Genomic DNA, 24353 nt, shown 5'->3' on the forward strand with positions numbered 1-24353 from the left:
TGATTGGCATGTCCTTCCCTGAGCTTGAAGGAAGCTGCTGGACACGGGACTGAACATGGGGTTTTGCTATCACTCTAGTTGTGCCTTTCTCTAGTGATCAAGGAGATGTTGGTTCAGAAAGTGCCCTGTCTAATCCCACTAAGGCCCGAAGGACCAAGTGCTGTCTACTCTCCAGATTCTCTGCAACAGAAAGCAGATGCTTAGGCTTCATGGTCCAGGTTGGAACAGGTAGTTAGCTCTGAGGACAGTTATGCATGAATGTCAGGAGGGGACTGGCAGGGGAACATTTATTTATTCTTTAAAATTGGAATCAACAGTTATGGATGAAACCCAGAATGCAAAATTCACTTTCATCTTGACACGCAACACATCTGTCCTTTCTCCTGGAATAGCAAGTATTAATCATTGAGTTAGACAATGGAAACTTCACATTCAGTGAAAGCCAAACACTCACCACCTTCTAGAAAAATCTTAGTGCCATGCTTTCTTAGCATATTGCAAGTCCTCTGAGGATGATGTGTTGTTCAGCTTTGAAGCTGATCTTTTGTACTTGCTTATGTAGCTCAGGCTAGTGATAACATGCCAGAGGCATTTCCAACTAAGAAAATTATTCACAGAAGCTTTAATTACAAATTTGTTAGCCCTACTTCCTGCTAAAACGGCCAGCCTTGAAGAGTTTCGGAAATGTGAGCAGCCTTAAGGATGATAGAAATATTATGAAAATAGTAATAAGTAATACCCATACAGCAAACTCCTTTTTCTTTGGAGTATCGGTTCATCAGCCAGATTTCCCTCTCAACAGTCCAGGTGTTGACGAAGATCATGAAATAATAGGAATGAAAGGGACTTTGATTTTGTATTTTTAATAGCATTTTCCTCCACCAAATTATGAAAGTAATCCATGACCAAGGCAGAGAACTTGGAAAATACAGAAAAGCCACCAAGCAAAATAATCTCCCAAGAAATCATAATTTCACCACACAAAAGTAACCATTGTCAACATTTTGGTGAAAATCCTTAATTAAAGAGACTCTTAAAAGATGCCAGTTCACTGCCACTTCTTCCTTTCTCCACACCATCCTGCACCCTGTTTTGAAATGCAGAATTGTTTCTAAATCATTCCAGGAAAATTATTAGTTTTCTCAAATATCTCTGGAGGCGAGTCTATTGGCAGTCATTTCTAGTTTCTCACAAACCTTGAAGTTAGGAAATTATTTGTGTAGCTTTTGAGCACTGGGCCAGAAGTGAGGGATGTTTGGGTTCTAGTTCCAGCTCTACCACTTATTTACCAACTGGACGACCTCAGGCAAGTCCAGGCTAGCGGCCCTGCCTCAAGCCCCTCCAGATGCAGCATCTGCAACCCCACTTCCTTCACTTCCTTTTGCCTCAGTTTCCCAACAATTTCCTAGTAATTGTACTGAATCAGTTTTTCATTTTTTACATTACAATTTATTTATTTTATTTTATTTTTAAAGACTTTATTTTTTAGAACAGATTTAGATTTGCAGCAAAACTGAGTGGCAAGTACAGAAAGTTCCCATATATTCCCTGTCCCCGCACATACACAGTCTCCCTCACTATCAGCATCCCCAACCAGAGAGGTACATTGGTTACAGCTGATGAATCTACATCGACACGTCATTATCACCCAAAGTGCATAGTTTGCATTGGCGTTGGGCATTTTAGGGCTTTTGACACATGTATGCACCACTGTAATATCATACAGAATAATTTCATTGCCCTAAAAATCCTCTGTGCTCCTCCTATTCATTCCTCCCTCCACCCCATTCCTGGCAACTACTGATCTTTTTACTGTCTCCATAGTTTTGCCTTCTCCAGAATGTCATATACTTGGAATCATAAGGTTTGTAGCCTTTTCAGATTGGCTTCTTTCACTCAGTGATATGCATTTAAGGTTCCTCCATGTCTTTTTATGGCTTGATAGCTCATCTCTTTTTCTCACTGAATACTACTACTCCATTGTCTGGATTATGCACACTTTATTTATACATTCACCTACTGAAGGATGTGTTGGTTGCATCCAAGTTTTGGCAATTATGAATGAAGTTGCTGTAAACACCCATGTGCAGGTAATTGTGTTGATATGCATTTCTAATGCTTTTGGATAAACAGGAGCACAATTGCTGGATTGTATAGTATGTTTAGTTTTGAAGGAAACTGCCAAACCATCTTCCCAAGTGGCTGTACCATTTTCCATTTCCACCAACAATGAGTGAGAGTTCCTGTTGCTCCACATCCTCATCAGCATTTGGTGTTGTCAATGTCCTGGATTTCGGCCATTCTAACAGGTGTATTGTGGTATCTCATTTTGTTTTAATTCACATTTCTCGGATAATATCACATGGAGCATCTTTTAATAAGCTTATTTGCCATCTGCGTGTGTTCTGTGGTGAGGTGTCTGTTAAAGTCTTTGGTCCATTTTTTTAATCAGGTTGTTTGTGTTCTTATCGTTGAGTTTTAAAAGCTCTTTGTATATTTTGGATAACAGTCATTTAGCAGGTATGTCTTTTGCAAATATTTTCTCCCAGTCTGTGGCTTGTCTTCTCATTCTCTGGAGATCAGTGGTTTTTACACTTTCTTCTGCTGAAGCCAAGTATTGTGGAAGAAGCCATGGGGTCACCAGGGGATAGGTGCACAGGGTAGTGAGGGAAAGTTGGAGTGAATGGGCTCTGGTGCCCCCACCCCGCAACATTTCTCTTGCTTTAATCAGAGAAGTTTGACTTCATCCAGATTGCATATGAGGACTTTACATGAGGTTCACCTTTTTGTTTGTTTTAAAAGGGGTTTTTACTCTCAAAATGTTTTAAAGACCACTGAACTAGATGATCATCTTAAGGCCCTTTTAAGATTTATGATTCTGGAATTTTGTGGCTCTATTTTTCCAATGTAATATAACCTTCCTCTCGTTAAGGAAAAATGAGATAAACCTGTTATAAACACTCATGTGACACTTTTTCCATACAGTTTTCATCCACGTAGTGCTCACTTAGAATGATAGAAACAATACACCTAAAGAATATGCACCATTCACTTGCCCACTCATCTCTCAAAGAGAGGAACTTTCAACACTAGTTATCTTTTTAAAAATAATCAGAGAGAACTCTCAGCCATTTCAATTCTAGCCCAGGAAAAAGAGGGAAAATACATTTGAAGGTTTCTGGCTCATGTGATACATTTGCAAACCAGAACCAAGATGATATGACTCTCATTTATTAGTGACTATTGCAAAGCTTTGCAGGCTATTAAGCAGGCTGTTCAATTTAGGGTGATATGGACATGCGCATATTGGCCAATTATATATGCTCAGATTGTATGTCATTTTTTTTCTGCATTTTAGTCTAAGTGTCAGATAGGTGTTTCATGATGTTTTATAAACACTTCTGTTCACATTAACATTGTTCATTGATTTCGCAAGGAATGAAGGGGTGCCATTTTCATGATTTTATTTGTATATTACATATTCCACAGAGGATTTGAAATGCCTTACCAAATTTTATGCAATGTAAAGGGGTAAACCAATATTTGACACATCATTATAAATTGAGGATAATCTGAAGAAAATAATAAATCCAGGAGACAGATTATCACACTGATATGGTTTGGCTCTGTGTCCCCACCCAAATTTCATCTTGAATTTTACTCCCATAATTTCCATGTGTTGTGGGAGGGACCCAGTGGGAGATCATTTGAATCATAGGAGTGGTTTCCTCCATGCTGTTCTCATTGTAGTGAATAAGTCTCATGAGATCTGATGGTTTTATCAGGGGTTTCCACTTTTATATCTTCCTCATTTTTTCTCTTGCCACCACCATGTAAGAAGTGCCTTTCGCCTCCCACCATGATTCTGAATTCTGAACCCTCCCCAGCCATGTGGAACTGTAAATCCAATTAAACCTCTTTTTCTTCCCAGTCTTGGGTATGTCTTTATCAGCAGCACGAAAATGGACTAATACAGTAAATTGGTACAAGGAGTGGGGTGTTGCTGAAAACATAGCTGAAAATGTGGAAGCAATCTTGGAACTGGATATCAGGGAGAGGCTGGAGCAGTTTGGAGGGCTCAAAAAAGACAGGAAAATGTGGGAAAATTTGAAACTTCCTAGAGACTTGTTGAATGGCCTTGACAAGAATACTGATAGTGATATGAACAATAAAGTCCAGGCTGAGGTGGTCTCAGATGGGGATGAAGAAATTGTTGGGAAGTGGAGCAAAGGTGACTCTTGTTATATCTTAGCAAAGAGACTGGTGGCATTTTACCCCTGCTGTAGAGATTTATGGAACTTTGAACTTGAGAGAAATGATTTGGGGTACCTGGTAAAAGAAATTTCTAAGCAGCAAAACATTCAAAAGGTGACTTGGGTGTTGTTAAAAGCATTCTGTTTTAAAAGAGAAACAGCATAAAAGTTCAGAAAATTTGCAACCTGACGATGCAGTAGGAAAGAAAAACCCATTTTTTTGAGGAGAAATTCAAGCTGGCTGCAGAAATTTGCATAAGTAACAAGGAGCCAAATGTTAATCCCCAAGACAATGGGGAAAATGTCTCCAGAGCATGTCATAGGTCTTCATGGCAGCCCCTCCCATCACAGACCCGGAAGCCTAGGAGGAAAAAAACAGTTTTGTGGGCCAGTCCCAGGGTCCCCATGCTGTGTGCAGCCTAGGAACTTGGTGCCCTGCATCTCAGCTGCTCCAGCTGTTGCTAAAAGGGGCTGAGGTACAGCTTGGCCCACGGTTTCAGAGGGTGCAAGCCCCAAACCTTGGCAGCTTTCATGTGGTGTTGAGCCTGTGTGTACACAGAAGTTAAGAACTGAGGTTTGGGAACCTCCACTTATATTTCAGAAGATACGTGGAAATGCCTGGATACCCAGGCAAACATTTGCTGCAGGGGTGGGGCCCTCATGGAGGGCCTCTGCTAGGGCAATGAGGAAGGGAAATGTGGGGTTGGAACCCCCACACAGAGTCCCCACTGGGGCAGTGCCTAGTGGAGCTGTAAGAGGAGGAACACTGTCCTCCAGACCGCAGAATGGTAGATCCACTGACAGCTTGCACCGTGTGCCTGGAAAAGCCACAGACACTCAACGCCAGCCTGTGAAAGCAGTCAGGGTTGGAGGTGGTGGTGGCTATACCCTATAAAGCCACAGGGGCAGAGCTGCCCAAGACTATGGGAACATACCTCTTGCATCAGCATGAACTGGATGTGAGACATTCAGTCAAAGGAGATATTTTGAAGCTTTAGAATTTGACTGCCCTGGTGGATTTTAGACTTGCGTGGGCCCTGTAACGCCTTTGTTTTGGCCAATTTCTCCCATTTGGAACTGCTGTATTTACCCAATGCCTAAACCCCCATTGTATTTAGGAAGTAACTAGCTTGATTTTGATTTTACAGGCTCATAGGCAAAAGGGACTTGCCTTGTCTCAGATGAGACTTTGGACTGTGGACTTTTGGTTAATTCTGAAATGAGTTAAGACTTTGGGGGACTCTTGGGAAGGCATGATTGCTTTTGAAATGTGATTTGGAGATTTGGAGAGGCCAGGGGTGGAATGTTATGGTTTGGCTCTGTGTCCCCACCCAAATCTCATCTTGAATTATACTCCCATAATTCCAAAGTGTTGTGAGAGGGACCTGGTGGGAAACAATTTGAATCATGAGGCCAGTTTCCCCTATACTGTTCTTGTGGTAGTGAGTAAGTCTCACAAGATCTCATGGTTTTATCAGGGTTTCCGCTTTTGCATCTTCCTCATTTTCTCTTGCTGCTGCCGTGTAAGAAGTGCCTTTCACAAGCATAAGGAAGAAGTATACTTGCTGGAGCAGCAGGCTGTCCTTCTTCTGACAATATGGACTGCAAGTGCCTATGTTTACTTTGACCAAGACGGCCTTTCTTTTCACAGAAAGCCAGGGTTCACCCCTTGAATTTCATAAGACCTCTCTTTGCAGTGGGTTAGATACTCTTTTATATTTTTATACTCTGTCAGGAAAACATTTTTTTTTCCATTTAAAAATCAATCTTTTGGTTGCTTCCAAGATGGCTGAATAGGAACAGCTCTGGTCTGTAGCTCCCAGCGAGATCGAAGCAGAAGGCAGGTGATTTCTGCATTTCCAACTGAGGCACCTGGTTCATCTCACTGGGACTGGTTGGACAGTGGGTGCAGCCCACGGAGGGTAAGCCGAAGTGGGACAGGGTGTCGCCTCACCCACAAAGTGCAAGGGGTCAAGGGATTTCCCTTTCCTAGCCAAGGGAAGCAGTGACAGACTGTACCTGGAGAAACGGTACACTCCTGACAAAATACTGCACTTTTCCCCACAGTCTTGACAACTGGAAGACCAGGAGATACCCTCCCTTGCCTGGCTCAGTGGGTCACACGCCCATGGAGCCTTGCTCACTGCTAGCGCAGCAGTCTGAGATCAACTTGCAATGCTGCTGCTTGATGCGGAGAGGGGCATCTGCCATTGATGAAGCTTGAGTAGCTCACAGCATAAACAAAGCAGCAGGGAAGCTTGAACTGGGCAGAGCCCACCTCAGCTCAGCAAGGCCTATTGCCGCTCTAGATTCCACCTCTGGGGGCAGCACATAGCAGAACAAAAGGCAGCAGACAGCTTCTGCAGACTTAAACATCCCTGTCTGACAGCTCTGAAGAGAGCAGTGGTTCTCTCAGCACAGTGTTCAAGCTCCAAGAACCAAGAGACCGCCACCTCAAGCAGGTCCCTGACCCCCATGTAGCCTGACTGGGAGACACCTCCCAGTAGGGGCCGACAGACACTTCAAACAGGCAGGTGCCCTCTGGGACGAAGCTTCCAGAGGAAGGATCAGGCAGCAGTATTTGTTGTTCCACAGCCTCCGCTGGTGATACCCAGGCAAACAGGGTCTGGGGTGGACCTCCAGCAAACTCCAACAGGCCTGCAGCTGAGGGGCCTGACGGTTAGAAGGAAAACTAACAAACAGAAAGGAATAGCATCAACATCAACAAAAAGGATGTCCACACCAAAACCCCATCTGTAGGTCATCAACATCAAAGACCAAAGGTAGATAAAACCACAAAGATGGGGAGAAACCAGAGCAGAAAAGTGGAAAATTCCAAAAACCAGAGCGCCTCTTCTGCTCCAAAGGATTGCAGCTCCTCACCAGTAAGGGAACAAAACTGGATGGAGAATGAGTTTGATGAGTTGACAGAAGTAGGCTTCAGAAGGTCGGTAATAACAAACTTCTCCAAGCTAAAGGAACATGTTCTAACCCATCGCAAGGAGGCTAAAAACCTTGAAAAAAGGTTAGATGAATGGCTAACTAAATAAACAGTGTAGAGAAGAACTTAAATGACCTGATGGAGCTGAAAACCACAGCATGAGAACTTCGTGATGTATGCGCAAGCTTCGATAGCTGATTTGATCAAGTGGAAGAAAGGATATCAGTGATTGAAGATCAAATTAATGAAATAAAGTGAGAAGACAAGATGAGAGAAAAGAAGAGTGAAAAGAAACGAACAAAGCCTCCAAGAAATATGGGACTAAGTGATAAAAACAAATATATGTTTCTTTGATGTACTGGGAAGTGACGGGGAGAATGGAACCAAGTTAGAAAACACTCTTCAGGATATTATCCAGGACAACTTCCCCAACCTAGCAAGGCAGGCCAACATTCAAATTCAGGAAATACAGAGAACACTACAAAGATACTCCTCAAGAAGAGCAACCCCAAGACACATAATTTTCAGATTAAAAAAGTATGAAATGAAGGAAAAAATGTTAAGGGCAGCCAGAGAGAAAAGTCGAGTTACCCACAAAGGGAAGCCCATCAGACTAATGGGATCTCTCAGCAGAAACCCTACAAGCCAGAAGAGAGTGGGGGCCAATATTCAACATTCTTAAAAATTCTTAAAAAAAGAAGAATTTTCAACCCAGAATCTCATATCCAGCCAAACTAAGCTTCATAAGTGAAGGAGAAATAAAATCCTTTACAGACAAACAAATGCTGAGAGATTTTGTCACCACCAGGCCTGCCTTAGAAGAGCTCCTGAAGGAAGCACTAAACATGGAAAGGAACAAACAGTACCAGCCACTGCAAAAACATTCCAAATTGTAAAGACCATCGATGCTATGAAGAAACTGCATCAATTAACGGGCAAAATAACCAGCTAACATCAGAATGACAGGATCAAATTCAAACATAACAATATTAACCTTAAATGTAAATGGGCTAAATGCTCCAATTAAAAGACACAGACTGGCAAATTGGATAAAGAGTCAAGACTGTGCTGTATTCAGGAGACCCATCTCACGTGCAAAAATGCACATAGGCTCAAAATAAAGGGTCGAAGGAAGATCTACCGAGCAAATGGAAAGAAAAAAAAAAGCAGGGGTTGCAATCCCAGTCTCTGATAAAACAGAATTTAAACCAACAAAGATCAAAAGAGACAAAGACGGCCACAACAAGAAAAGCTAACCACCCTAAATATATATGCACCCAGTACAGGGGCACCCAGATTCATAAAGCAAGTCCTTAGAGACCTACGAAGAGACATAGACTCCCACACAATAATAATGGGAGACTGGGAGACACCCCACTGTCAATATTAAACAGATCAACAAGACAGAAGGTTAACAAGGATATCCAGGACTTGAACTCAGCTCTAGACCAAGCGGACCCAATAGACATGTACAGAACTCTCCACCCCTAATCAAGAGAATATACATTCTTCTCAGCACCACATTGCACTTATTTTAAAATTGACCACATAATTGGAAGTAAAACACTCCTCAGCAAATGTAAAAGAACAGAAGTCACAACAAACTGTCTCTCAGACCACAGTGCAATCAAATTAGAACTCAGGATTAAGAAACTCACTCAAATCCACACAGCTACATGGAAACTGAACAACCTGCTCCTGAATGACTACTGGGTAAATAACAAAATGAAGGCAGAAATAAAGATGTTCTTTGAAACCAATGAGAACAAGGACACAATGTACCAGAATTTCTGGGACACATTTAAAGCAGTGTGTAGAGGGAAATTTATAGCACTAAATGCCCACGAGAGAAAGCAGGAAAGATCTAAAATCGACACCCTAACATCACAATTAAAAGAACTAGAGAAGCAAGAGCAAACAAATTCAAAAGCAAGCAGAAGGCAAGAAATAACTGAGATCAGAGCAGAACTGAAGGAGACAGAGACACAAAAAGCCGTTCAAAAAATCGATGAATCCAGGAGCTGGTTTTTTGAAAAGATCAACAAAATTGATAGACCACTAGCAAGACTAATAAAGAAGAAAAGAGAGAAGAATCAAATAGATGCAATAAAAAATGATAAAGGGATATCACCACCGATCCCACAGAAATACAAACTACCATCAGAGAATACTATAAACTCCTCTACGCAAATAAACTGGAAAATCTAGAAGAAATGGATAAATTCCTCGACACATACACCCTCCCAAGACTCAACCAGGAAGAAGTTGAATCTCTGAAGACACCAATAACAGGATCTGAACCAAGGTTTGGACCAACCAAAAATGTCCAGGACCAGATGGATTCACAGTTGAATTCTACCAGAGGTACAAAGAGGAGCTGGTACCATTCCTTCGGAAACTATTCCAATCAATAGAAAAAGAGGGACTCCTCCCTAACTCATTTTATGAGGCCAGCATCATCCTGGTACCAAAACCTGGCAGAGACACAACAAAAAAAGAGAATTTTAGGCTAATATCCCTGATGAACATCGATGTGAAAATCCTCAATAAAATACTGGCAAACCAAATCCAGCAGCACATCAAAAAGCTTATCCACCAAAACCAAGTCAGCTTCATCCCTGGGATGCAAGACTGGTTCAACATACGCAAATAAATAAATGTAATCCATCACATAAACAGAACCAATGACAAAAACGACATGATTATCTCAATAGATGCAGAAAAGGCCTTTGACAAAATTCAACAGCCTTTCTTGCTAAAAACTTTAAATAAATTAAGTATTGATGGAACGTACCTCAAAATAATAAGAGCTATTTATGACAAACCCACAGCCAATATCATACTGAATGGGCAAAACCTGGAAGCATTCCTTTTGAAAACCAGCACAAGATAAGAACGCCCTCTCTCACCACTCCTATTCAACATAGTGTTGGAAGTTCTGGCTAGGGCAATCAGGCAAGAGAAAGAAATAAAGGGTATTCAGTTAGGAAAAGAGGAAGTCAAATTGTCTCTGTTTGCAGATGACACAATTGTATATTTAGAAAACCCCATTGTCTCAGCCCAAAATCTCCTTAAGCTGATAAGCAACTTCAGCAAAGTCTCAGGATACAAAATCAACGTGCAAAAATCACAGGCATTCCTGTACACCAATAATAGACAAACAGAGAGGCAAATCATGAGTGAACTCCCATTCACAATTACTACAAAGTGAATAAAATACCTGGGAATCCAACTTACAAGAGATGTGAAGGACCTCTTCAAGGAGAACTACAAACCACTGCTCAACGAAATAAAAGAGGACACAAACAAATGGAAGAACATTCCAAGCTCGTGGATAGGAATAATCAATATCACGAAAATGGTCATACTGCCCAAGGTAATTTATAGATTCAGTGCTATCCTCATCAAGCTACCATTGACTTTCTTCACAGACTTGGAAAAAACTACTTTAAAGCTCACATGGAACCAAAAAAGAGCCTGCATAGCCAAGACAATCCTAAGCAAAAAGAACAAAGCTGGAGGCATCATGCTACCTGACTTCAAACCATACTACAAGGCTACAGTAACTAAAACAGCATGGTACTGGTACCAAAATAGATATATAGACGAATGGAACAGAACAGAGGCCTCAGAAATGACACCACACATCTGCAACCATCTGATCTTTGACAAACCTGACAAAAACAAGAAATGGGGAAAGGATTCCCTATTTAATAAATGGTGCTGGGAAAACTGGCTAGCCATGTGTAGAAAGCTGAAACTGGATCCCTTCCTTACACTGTATACAAAAATTTGCTCAAGAAGGATTAAAGACTTAAATGTAAGACCTAACACCTAGAAGAAAACCTACACAATACCATTCAGGACATAGGCATGGGCAAAGACTTTATGACTAAAACACCAAAAGCAATGGCATCAAAAGCCAAAATAGACAAATTGGATCTAATTAAACTAAAGAGCTTCTGCACAGCAAAGGAAACTATCATCAGAGTGAACAGGCAACCTACAGAGTGGGAGAAAATTTTTGCAATCCACCCATCTGACAAAGGGCTAATATCTTTGTAGAATCTGCAAAGAACTTAAACAAATTTACAAGAAAAAAACAAACCCATCAAAAAAGTGGGCAAAGGATATGAACACCTTTACACTGTTGGTGGGAGTGTAAATTAGTTCAACCATTGTGGAAGACAGTGTGGTGATTCCTCAAGGATCTAGAACTAGAAATACCATTTGACCCAGTGATCTCATTAGTGGGTATATACCCAAAGGATTATAAATCATGCTACTATAAAGACACATGCACACATATGTTTATTGCAGCACTATTCACAATACCAAAGACTTGGAACCAACCCAAATGTCCATCAACGATAGACTGGATAAAGAAAATGTGGCACATATACACCATGGAATACTATGCAGCCATAAAAAAGGATGAGTTCCTGTCCTTTGCAGGGACGTGGATGAAGCTGGAAACCATCATTCTAAGCAAACTATCATGAGGACATAAAACCAAACACTGCATATTCTCACTCATAGGTGGGAGTTGAACAATGAGAACACATGGACACAGCACAAGGAACATCACACACCGGGGCCTGTCAGGGGTTGGGGGGCTGGGGGAGGGATAGCATTAGGAGAAATACCTAATGTAAATGATGAGTTGATGGGTGCAGCAAACCAACATGGCACATGTATACCTATGTAACAAACCTGCACGTTGTGCACCTGTACCCTAGAACTTAAAGTATAATAAAAAAAAAAGAAAAGAAAAGAAAAAAAGAAGTGCCTTTTACCTCCCGCCACGATTCTAAGGCCTCTCAGCCATGTGGAACTGTAAGTCCAGTTAAACCTCTTTTTCTTCCCAGTCTCGAGTATGTCTTTATCAGCAGCATGAAAATGAACTCATACACACACTCAGAAGTATATCTTTACAGTTCCCAGGATGGACTGCAAGTTTGGCTCTAAATTTCCTTTGCCTGGCCAAAACAAAAAGAACACATTTTATTATAAGGTTCACAGGCTTTTAATTGAAAAAAAAAAAAAAAAACCAGTTATTCAACATGAAAACTCTTTTTCAGACAAAGTTCTACAAAGTCTATTTCTCACGAGTAGGACTTTGGCAAGGATTGTGCAACTGACAATTCAAAGTCATTTATTCCGTGGTGAGAAACCGGAGTACAGATCTTTACCAGTTAGGGGGTGATCCATGTGTTTTGATAATCACCTTGGTGGTGATCAGACTAAAGGTCTCCTATGAAAACCATTAACTTCACACTATAGCTGACAGGATGCACTGAAGCCCTTACCGCTGACTGCATGGATGAGAGCTAGGCCAGAGCATTGGCAGGCAGAGTTTATAACATGGGGCAGGAAGCATTGAAATTCTATTCCACCTCTTGGTGTATCAGGTCAGGAGTCAAATCTCCTATCTTCCTCTTCTGGATCGCTTTCCTCCTGAAGTGTCTGGCATAGATGTCTAGGTATAGCTGGGCATGGTGGTGTGTGCCTATAGACCCAGCTACTTGAGAGGCTGAGGTGGGAGGATTGCTTGAGTGCAGGAGTTTGAGGCTGCAGTGAGCCATGACCACACTACTGTACTCCACCCTGGGTGACAGAGCAAGACCCTGTCTCTCTTTCTAAAAAAACAAAACAAAACAAAACAAAACAAAACGAAAAAAAGATGTCCAAGTGTGTTCTGGTTACTGCTGCTGACTGCTAAATTTAACAGCTAGAAAAAAAAGTTTGGACTCTATGGATCATAAATTTGGATAAGACACAGAGGGAATGGCTTGTCTCATGTTCACAATGTCTGAAGTCTTAGATGGGGAGAGTAGTCAACCAGGGGTAATTTGAGAGTTATGGGCTGGAACCACCTTGAGGCATCTTTATTCATAGGCTAGCAATTGATGTTGGCTGTTGGCTGGGACGTCAGCTGGAGCTGTCAACTGGGAGACCTGTCTGATATCCCAGCATAGGACACTAGACCTCTCACAAAGTGGTGAGGGCTCCAGAAGCAAGTGTCCCAGCTGACAAAAAAAAAAAAAAAGTTTCATAGCCTTCTACGACATGCACTTAGAAGTGGTAATGTGTCACTTCCAGCCCTTTCTGTTGATTACAAGTGAGTCATGAGTCCACTCAGTTTCAAGGGAGAGGGCCCAGATCCCATATCTCCATGGGAAGAGTGCCAAGAACACCTTGTAGAAAAGCTTGTGGATAGGAGATATTGGTGTGGTTATCCTTGGAAAACACAATCTTCCCCAGTGTGCAAGAGAGGCTTCCTGCTCTGCACTGTGGCTTAATTATTGTTGAAATACCAGGCAAGAAAAGGTAGGATCCAGGGAAACAAATGTATCCAGGATGTTTTGGTCTGCCTTTTCTAGGAAAAAAGGAAACCCTCAAAGCCTCTGAGACTAGGTCACCCCAGTGGGACTAGAAGTTCCACGTGGAACCTTCTGCAAACTCCTCTGCAATAGATGGACTGTGCATTTTCCAAATGTGTCTTTCATCATCTCCTTTCTGACCTTGGGAAGATAGTAACTGACTGTGGAGTAGGAAATCCAGAACCCTGACTGTTTTAAAATATATTACAGATACAAGTAATGAAAAGAAGCCTCCTGAGGAAAATATAGATCCGTAATGGCTTTGTCCCAAAAGGTATTAGGCTATAATATTTTATTACAAAGGCTATATTTATTACAAAATGTATTTAAATAAATACTTAATATTTATTTAAATAAATATTTATTTTATTATTAATAATTAATATTTAAATAAATATAATATTTCTTACAAAAATTAAAAACTGGGACTTTATATTTAAAGGTGAGACATTAAATTCTTTTTAAAAAGTGCACATTTAAGATTTTTTTCTCAAGTCAACTGAACCAGTTCATCAGTTTCACTATGAACGTGTTGATGCACCAAGAATTTACTTTCTAGAACATCTAGTAGATGTCACTAAAAAATTATACCAAGTTGAAAAATGTCACTGAATCAGAGGCATGTGGTTGGTTATGTAGTCATCTGTGCCAACTGGGTATATAGCAATACCAAATGAACAGCACTGCCATGTTCCCTTGCTGGGTTCCAGCAAAAACACTCATCTTCACTGTCGTCTCTCTTTGAGACCTCTTAGAGAGGACTTTGATGAGTGTATGGTCTTATACACACTAGTCTAACAATACACATTTGCTCAAGGATTGGGTTATGAGCAGGCTCTTCACCTTTCAGGTGAACAATTACACATCAGGAGAAGGATGGAAGTTTCCTATCTATGAACAAATATTTCCCAAAGCAATAATCTCTTTATTCAACTCACATAATGAGAAGTCAGTTCCTCTGTGCCATAAAGCAATCTCTTTGAAGTCTTCAGTAATGTTGAGGGTTTTAATGTTGAGGGCTTTATCAAACTAAACATTCAAGTGTCTTAGGCTTTCCCCTTAGTTCTTTGAACAAATTGGTTGCTATGAAGTATGTTAGTGTTCCAAATGAATGGATAGCATGATGGGGGATGTCTAGGTGGTTCTAGAATTTAGATTGTGGTTTCCATAACAAAGTGTGGCAGTATTGGCATTAGGGAAGAGAAATGACTTCTAAGTAACTTCACAAAGTTTACTAAAGCCTTAAGAATGTAGGAAATGGCCACAAAAGGAGGTATACAAAACATTCCTCTGTCTTTATTCTTCTTTATACAAACGTATTCACTTCCCCATCAGTAAGTCATAAAATACTTCTCATCTTGCATTACAGTAGGACACCTACTATAACAAATAGGCTACAAAATGTATAATGGCTCAAACACCTAGCAGTTTATTTCTTATTTACTTAACAATGCTGGGTCCATGAACATGTTAATATCATAACCCTCTTTTATGTGGTCACTCAGGGACTCAGGCTGTTGAGGGCTCTGTCATCATGAGTGGGTGGCTTCCAAGGTCATCCTAAGAGTTATCTCCGTTCTAACCAGTCCAGCCAGAAAGGCAGAACAGGCATGGAGGAGCAAAGATATCCATGGATAGATCATCCTCTTAAAGTCATTGTAGCATTGTGATAGGGCTCTTTTCACAAAACAAGGATACAGTCCATGTTTTCAAGATTTTACATTTTAGTAGCCACAATACAAATAAGCTAAGATAGTCTTGTGATTCGTCATCATGGCTGTTAATGGAGAGTGTTTTAAAAGCACTGATATCAGGGCTCCACCCTCAGCTTCCAATCATCAGGTTTGGATGGAACCTGACAGCTGCATCTTGTAAAACTCCACAGGAGATTCTGAGAGACAGCCAAGTTTGAGATTCACAAACCTTAAGAGAAAAAATCTCTTTGAATTGCCAGTAACAAACTACCAGTCTAATAAAACATACATATTCCTTTGACTACTCTTAAATGAAACAAATAGGTAATAATTTACCTGTACATATAATTAAAAATTTAATGTATTTTATAACCATCATATAAAGGAGAAATTATATTAAACTATATTAAAATAAAATGATACATATTTCAATGCAGATGCCCAAGCTTGACTAAAGTAGGAAACATAATAAAGTAATAAAATGCTTATATGTACTTATAATGAATGTTTGGATATGAGAAGATGATCAGAGGCTTTTTGTCCAAGAAGTACAGGCATATGAAAAAGTAGAGCAAGAGATGGACACCAGACTGAGAAAACTAAAAACTAACCAACCTATTTGTGTATGATAAAAGGAGAGAAAAAAAATTGATTAGTAAAAATATGCTACCGTGTGGTCTGAATGTTTGTCCCTTCCAAAACTCATGTTGAAATTTAATCCCCCATGTGGCAGTATTGAGAAGTGGGACCTTTAAGAGGTGATTGGTTCAAGAAGGTTCTGCGCTCATGAGTGGTTGAAACCATTCACGGAATAATGGGTTAATGGATCAATGAGTTATCCCAGGAGTGGGACTGGTAGCTTTATAAGAGAAGGAAGAGAGACCTGCGCTAGCACACTCAGCCTCCTTGCCATGTGAGCCATCTCGGGACCCCGCAGAGTCCCCACCAGAAAGAAGGCCTCACCCAATGTGTCCCCTTGACCTAGGATTTCTTAACCTCCGTAACTGTAGGAAATGAATTCCTTTTCTTTGTAAATTATCCAGTTTCAGGTATTCTGTTATAAACAACAGAAAATGGGCTAAAACACACTCCAAGAAAATTGAAAGACTGTGGAAGTGAAAGAAGAATAAAAAATGAAGTAATTTTGCAAATGAGTCTGGCTTTATTATAAGTGTATTGTCAAAGTGATTCCCTTTGTTATAAGATGAAAAAGAGCCAAAATGGATAGAAACATTTATCCTATCTTAATATCCCACTACATTCAAGGCAAATATTCAGTCAGTCTCTAGAACTTAACAAGGCCTTGGAGATGATATCCTTTGGATGAGCAATGGAGAAGACAAGATGGATTGGAAAAAGAAACAAACAAAAAAACATGTAAGAGGCTATCAGGAAAACTCTGGAGACGATGTCAATGTAAAACAGATACAAACCTCAAAATAATTTTAATATGTACATTGCACAAAAATGGATTTCTTATCATGTTACAAATTTATTTTAAAACATATAGGAGGCAACAACAATATTTCATTGATGTGTACTATTTTATAATTGTTGGCTCTAATTTTATTTAGTAGAGTCTTACATCTCCTCTCTACATATTTACATCCAGTTGTATTGTTTTTGTAGTACCTGTTCAACTGCACTGAAATCATTTCAATTAAATGCATGGTTGAAAAGCTGACATAATACATTCAATTGCCAAATTGCATAAAGTGAATAAGCTATTTAATAATTTGGAGAAAATATATTCCATTTAAACTTCCTTCTCTATAACCAGTTCATACACTGGACCTTTTGGGCACAGCCATGTGAAAGCTTTTCAAAACTTTTCACTACTTTTGTTTGAGACGGAGTCTCACTCTGTCACCCAGGCTAGAGTGCAGTGGTGAGATCTCAGCTCACTGCAACCTCCACCTCCCAGGTCCAAGTGATTCTCCTGCCTCAGCCTCCCGAGTAGCTGGGATTACAGGCACCTGACACCACGCCTGACTAATTTTTGTATTTTTAGTAGACACAGGATTTCACCATGTTGACCAGGATGGTCTTGAACTTCTCACCTCAAGTGATCCGCCTGCCTCGGCCTCCCAAAGTGGTGGGTTACAGGCATGAGCCATTGCACCCAGCCACTATAGATTTTTATTTGTAGTAGATTTAGTTCAGTAGGGCATTTGAGAGGCATAGGAACTGGAACAAATCCTTCATTGTTTGGGACTGTCTTGCACATTGTAGGACATCCAGTACAGTCCCTTCCACGAAGTGGCAGCAGCAGCCTCGGGCTGTCCAAACACCCTGTTAGGGACAGTGCCACTCCCGGAACCACAAAAGAACCACAATCATAGGAGAAGCATACAACAAACATGGTGTTCATCGGACGGTCAGCTTCGGTGGCACTTTTGAGCAAGAACACTATTTGGTTGTAGAATGAGTCCCTGGCAGGGCACCCGAAAGGCTGATGTGTGACTCATCCCTAGGACCTCTGAGAATGCTGAAAGCTCCTCCTTCTCCAAGCTGAGTGGCAGCTTTCTGGTCCAGACTACTTAAATTGTGACTTGAGGAATTTTCTTCACTTTTTCCTTTGAGTCATTCTGTTTTTGATCAAGATGCGATAGAATGAAGGACTCTTTCAGGGTCTGCTGTCACATCCTTCCTTTGGTAACAGATAGAAAATCTGGACTGGCTTGAAGAGTTTGTCCTCAAGCATCTGGTAAGCCATAGGCATCAGCATCTCTCACTTCTCCAGAGACATTTAGATGTGTCCCCCATCTCCATGGAGGCCCATGGCAAGGGGACCCCTAGTTGTACTAGAGCTTCCTTCTGGGCACAGCCACACTGCACAGGCACTGCAGTGTACAGCACACCTCCTCCAGCTTCCGGAAGACTCCATTATCTAGAAAAGTGCTAAGAAATGGAGAAGGGGGTTCCTCTGGGGTGAAGATGGAAAGAGGAAAAGGAAGGGAGAATGTCCTAGCAAAATGAGAGAAGGTGAGGGACAGCAGAATTGAGAGTGAGGGAGAGGGAGAGAGCAAGAGACTGGGTTGAGATGTCTTGTACATGGGCGTGTCCTCGTGGCTTCACTCCCCTTTCGTTTGTACCACTCCGCTTCCCCAGACTCTTCCTAAATATCCCCTTATTGGCTACAAGATCCAGATTACCTAGAAGCTCAGATTTGCTGACAGCACCTCAAGACTGGATAATGACATATCGATTTTTTCTTGTTTCCATCTTTGGGATTTGGAGCAATCTCCAGAGTTGCAAAAGCCTACCTTGTTGCAATAATATTTTTGAGGGTCCACACTGTCTGCTCACTTGCTCTATGCTGCTGGGCACAGTGGTGTGGCCATCCAGGGTGGGAGAGACCACCTGGGATCTGGAAATTACCAGCAGCCCTGTTTTGCTCTTGCAGTGGTTGCCAAAGCACACGAAGCATTCTGGGAATCTGAATTTCTGTTGTTTCTCCCAAATGGCCCCTGAAGGGCAACAGGCAGCAAACATGGACCACATTTTGCCAGAAAAGTCCAGAAAGAAGATGGCTGCTGTTGTCAACTATTGGCATTTCAACAGGACCTATTTTTATTTCTCAGTATATTTGCGCAACTAGGAAGCATCTGCTGACAAGGATGAGATGATAAGCTGTATTGATGCCAAAACAGGACTAGAAAAACAGGCTTGTTCTGCAAATGGCCTCCATCCTGAGAGTCCGTGTTAAGAACATTCTCTCTCTGCAGGCAATATCTGCTCTTAAAACATTAACACTTGAAAGGAAGTAAGGCTTGGAATCCTTAGCATAGTCATGCACACACTAGGTTCTCAGTAAGTGCATGCTGGATGAAGGAACCCACACGCACCTTAAGGAGGATGGAACATTGGCAGCCCAAGAAAAAAGTCACTCCCCAGAGGCCGAGTGCCATGTCTTTGACCTCCATTGGCAAGGTCATGGTGAAATGCTGACTCTCGGGGTCGCTGAGGTCCCAGCACAGTGTGCCTTCACACCATGCAAACAATAAGAAGAGAAGAGATGCACACATGTCACCTTTCCAGGCAGGGACATCCAAGCTGTTTGAGTCTCCATTCTGTGATTTCCTTGAACAAGAAAGGGATTATTGGTGAATGAGGCCGGCATCCTGGGTGGGAACAAAAAAGGAAATTGGTAGAAAGTACATCATCCAAGTTGGTCTAACTCAGCCCTGTGGCTTGGGCGGGTTCCTAGGATATCCAGCCGGAGGCAGAGGCTCTAGGGGATGTGAGGCTGCACTGGGTATGATGACACAGAGGACTGTGAGAGGCAGAGACAAGGGGAGATAAGCTGAGGCCCTCCTAGCCCTAACCTCCCAGCTCACACCCTCTGCTATCTGCCACCTCCAGGCCAACACCACGGCCATGGGAGGTTTGCCCATTTTTCTGATAGACACATTCTTTCTCTACCAACAGCCCACATGGAACATAAGTGAAGTAATTCAGCAATTTCCTTCTTAATCTGCTGTCTCTCTGCTGCTTACTCATTCTGTGCTGTTTGCTTTAGATCAAGGTGCCCCAGGGTACCAAAAGCTACATTATACTATTCAACTGCATGGAAACCAAGATCCTGACCATTCTGGTTTGTTGTTATTGTTACGTTAGTTTTAAACCTTAGCCATTTTCCATTCTGGGCAGTTACAACTCTGTTTACTATGAGTTCCTCTGTGTAGATGTTTCTCCCATACCCAACCTACAAACTGCTACGTGAGCAGTAACTTGTCACCATGTTATCTGCATAAAGTCAGGGATTGATAAACTTGGGAGCCTTTAGCTCTTGAAGGTGCTGATGAGGAAGGGGAGAGGGGAGGAGAAGGAATTTGTTTGTGAGATGGTCAGTGGGCTGAATAGTGGTCTGACCAAAAAGTGTTACTATAAATACACATAATCTGGAAAACAAAAATACTGTCATCTCCTCCCTGCAAGGTGGTGTGATTAGGCAGGATGGAGCTTATTGCTGCAGTGTTAGAAAATGCATCCTTGTAGTCCCAAAAAAGCCTGTTCCATCCTGCCCATCTCTTGTTCTCAATACTTCTTACTTCACTGTCACTCATTTTCTTCCTGTCCTTGGGTTGAGGTCTCAACTTCTTGTAATAGAATTTTTTCAGTTATAAGCGACAGAAATCCAACTCACACTATCTTAAGCAAAAAGGGGATTCACTGATACGTGTGTTAGGAAGGATATACGAAAGCTCAAAGGTCAAGTGAAAAAAATGTAAGAACGAAGACCTTGGTGGGGCGTGGTGGCTCACGCCTATCATCCCAGCATTTTGGGAGGCCGAGGCAGGTGGATCACAAGGTCAGGAGTTCAAGACCAGCCTGCCCAAGATGGTGAAACCCCATCTCTACTAAAAACACAAAAATTAGCTGGGTGTGGTGGCGGGCTCCTGTATTCCCAGCTACTTGGGAGGCTGAGGCAGAGAACTGTTTAAACCTGGGAGGCAGAGGCTGCAGTGAGTTGAGATGCGCCACTGCACTCCAGCCTGGGCGGCAGAGTGAGACTCTGTCTCAAAACAAACAAACAAACAAAAAAAACCAAAAAAAACCCTAAGACCTTGTGACTATTACCTACTACCTGGATCTCTCTCTCTCTCTCTCTCTCTCTCACCCCCCACACTATCACCTCTCCTTGTTGTCAGTAGTTTCCTTTCCGCAGACAGGAGTTCTATGTGCTGGGAAGAGGGCCGTAATTCAGAGCCTCGTATTCTCATCCTCTCAGTTTAGCAATGCTAGAAGAAAGAACTTTTGTCTCACAACCTCATATACAATCTCAGAAATAGGCTCTTATTTTCGGCTTGAGGCTGTCCAGAAGCACCAGGCGCTGTGATGGTCTCACTTTCTGTCCTGGATCTATCTGTGGGGCCCAGAGAGCAGGATCTATTTCAGAAAATAGACGAGAGAGGCTCATGTGGCCGTAAAAACAGCAGTTTTCAAGTGGCCTATCCCCATCCACATCATAAACTTTTCTGCTGAGGCTTAAAAGTGCTTAGACTTCAAACTTGATGTAAAACAGAAATCCTACCTGGAAAAATCACCTTCCAGTCACTTAGCCAATCGCTCATCACTCTCTGTCTCTGAATCTCACCACGAGTTTCACACATCTCCTGAGAGAGCGTCTCCTTTATCATTACCACATGTGGAGTCAGCAGATTGGGTTTCATCTAAGCTCTGCCTACCTACTATCCGAGTTCCCTAGCAGGTTAGTGACTTTCTCTGCCTTTTTGTTTCTTGATGTGAAAAGGAACAACAATGGCTGCTCACAGGGTTGTCAATTACATGGTCAATTACATTACATGGATAATTCATGAGGGTGTCAGACCTGTCTGAGAAAAGGTGGCCCATGTTACCATGACAGGCCCCAAGGCTAACAGCCCCTTTCTGGGTCATGGCTCACACAAAGGAGCCCTCCTTGGTTTGCTGGTGCTCTGAGACTTGCAAATGCATTAGGAATTTTACACTGTAACTCGGTTTCAAATGGGTCCAGAGCATCCCCATTGCTAGACTACTGTGCTGAGGAAGGGCATTGGCTCATTATTACATCCCATGAACACTCTGGGTCTCCTAGACCTCATCCTCTTTGAGCTTCTCTCTCTCACTCTCTCTCTGCGCATTCAGGAGTGTACACATTTCTGTCCAGCACCCTGAAGTCTCTGGAAGAGAAGGACCATATCCACCGAGTCCTGGACAAGATCACAGACACTTTGATTCACCTGATGGCCAAGGCAGGCCTGACCCTGCAGCAGCAGCACCGGCGGCTGGCCCAGCTCCTCCTCATCCTCTCCCACATCAGGCACATGAGGTGAGGCATCTGTGGGCTTCCTACAGGAGAGACATAAAGAAAACGTGCCCCCAAACCTATGTGACAGCTGGCCGGGAAGGACTGGTGCCTGCATATGGAGAGTGCACTTGTGACAGTTCCTGGCACACAATAAGCATAAATGCTATAGGAGGACAGAAGAGAGAGGTTTTAAATCTGCGAGGGTCACAGGGCAAGTGTCAGAGAAGGCATAGAGGAAGCGATATGCTTGGTTTAAAGCATGTGCTTTGGGGCAGTGGTTTAGAGATTGTGTGCAGTGTGCAAATAGGAGGAGGGGGCCAATCAAGAGAAGTCTGTGAATGTACACATCCTGTGAAGACACTGGGTACATCTGTTATGGTCCCTGTGTACACTCGGATATCCTAAATGAGAGACCCTGGGGCCAGATGCCTCACGGGGAGTCAATGTTGACTCCGTCATACCTGTTGAACCCCTTCTTGTCACCCCCATTGCCATTACCCTAGTCTAAGCCACCATCATTTTCTGTTGGACTTCTGTGCCAGCCACTGGACATGTATCCCTGCCTGTAATCTAGATCCTTTCTAGATCATTCTCCATGATGTGTCCAGAGTGATCATTCTAGAACCAAATCTGATGTCATCCTCCTGCTTAAAACCCTTAAGTTCTCATTGCTTTTAGATAAAATATAAACCCTTTCACTTTGTTTTTATTACTCCTTATGATTCAGCCCTTACTTAGCTTACGAGGACTTCCTCATGTCTGAGCTCTAGCCATAATAGCTGACTGTTGGATGAGTCATTGGAGGGAGGTTCTTCTTCAGGCTGCAGATTGGCGGTCAGCCCTCCTGACCTCCGCTGGGCTCACTCACACATCTGGGAGGCAGCTGCCTGAGGCCAGGGTGACTCTGCTCTATGCCTCATGTCTCCTATCCTCCTTGTACCCACATGTTAGCTGGGACATGTTCTCATCACAATGGCAGAGGCATGAGAAAGTGATCCTGTTTGGGCAAGTGCATTTTACTCTTTTCTTTCACTCATGTCCACTGACATTTCATTGGCCAAGCAAGCATGTGGGGTGTCCAGAGTCAAAGATGGACATGTTGCCGGGGTCATGACTATTTCTGAGCAATAATCTAACCTATCATAGCTCAGATCTCACTCCTTGCAGGAAGCATCTCCTAATCCTTAAGACCTAGTTGGAACTTACACTCTGTTCTTCCCTATGGTTACTGCCCATTTTACTATTTTTCTGCCCGTTTAGACTGACAACTCTGTGAGCCATCATTGCAATACGGCTTGCTTACCCAATATCACCTAGCATGATGTAGAGCACATAGTAAATACTCAACAAATGTTTTCTGTAAGAGCTAAGGAAGGACATCAGCAGACAAAATAGAGTCTTTCTATGCCAAAAGGTGAAAGTGGTCTCATTTCCATTCCATTGTCCTGTAATTTGGCTAGCCAAAAGCTTAGTGGATACCATTCCCATAAGTAGACCTCATCTGCAGGGAAGAGATGGGGAGACTGCTGGGTTATTTATTGCAGACTCCAGCAGGACCACAACAATGATTCAAAGTGATGACACTAGAAGGACAGGTGCCAATGGGTGATGAAGCCACAATGACGATGTCAAGTGGTATCACTGAAAGGACAGGTACTCATGGGTGATGAAGCCTACATGACCTTGGGCTTACACCAGGACCCTAGGAATGAAAGAGATTCCTTCTCTTAGTGGCTATGAGGGAAGGCCTATGATGTCTTAAGGAGGTTGGATTCGATCATTTTTAAGGGACCTTCAAATCCTTAGACCGTGATTCAAATGGCAAGAAGTTTGCTCCATTAAACTCACAGGCACCACCCTTTCTGGAGACAACCTTAAAAAATTATTAGCTCCTGGGAAAATAGATGTATCTTATTTTCTTTGCATCCCTCACAGTGCCATATGTGAAGACTTACATATGGTATATGCCCGCAACATTACTACTGAGTGAGTGAACAAAGAAATGGGGGAATGAATGGATGAACAAATGGCTCATGGCAGGCTTTTCCCTGCTCTGTGAATTCGGCTTCTACTTGGTAAGAAGGTGATTGCAATCTCTGTTCTCAGGGTTCCCCAAGGATCCCTGTGTAACAGATGAAGGAATCACGTCTGTCAGGTAGAGTAGGTGACTGCATTCAGAGTGTACATTTCCAGTCTCCCCTGTCTTTTTCTTTTGATGAGTATTATAGAGAGGGAAGCCATGAGTGGATTAGATGCCAAAATCCCTGACTGAGAGAATAACCTTACCCT

The 24353-nt window shown here is 42.3% G+C and overlaps 1 protein-coding gene across 4 annotated transcripts in view; it reads left to right on the forward strand.

The window, feature by feature from the left end:
• The window catches only part of ESR1 (estrogen receptor 1), a 410427-nt gene that overhangs the window by 379636 nt on the left and 6438 nt on the right, over positions 1 to 24353 (forward strand). For 2 of the 4 annotated variants that reach the window (XM_055390889.2, XM_055390891.2), the window contains one exon: positions 21902 to 22085. The exons of the other annotated variants lie outside the window; for them this stretch is intronic. In XM_055390889.2, the coding sequence (XP_055246864.1) occupies positions 21902 to 22085 (184 nt within the window). The remainder of the gene's footprint in view (positions 1 to 21901; positions 22086 to 24353) is intronic. 4 annotated transcript variants of the gene reach the window in all.

This window comes from Gorilla gorilla, chromosome 5 (assembly GCF_029281585.2).
Source record: "Gorilla gorilla gorilla isolate KB3781 chromosome 5, NHGRI_mGorGor1-v2.1_pri, whole genome shotgun sequence".
Classification (NCBI taxonomy): Eukaryota; Metazoa; Chordata; class Mammalia; order Primates; family Hominidae; genus Gorilla; species Gorilla gorilla.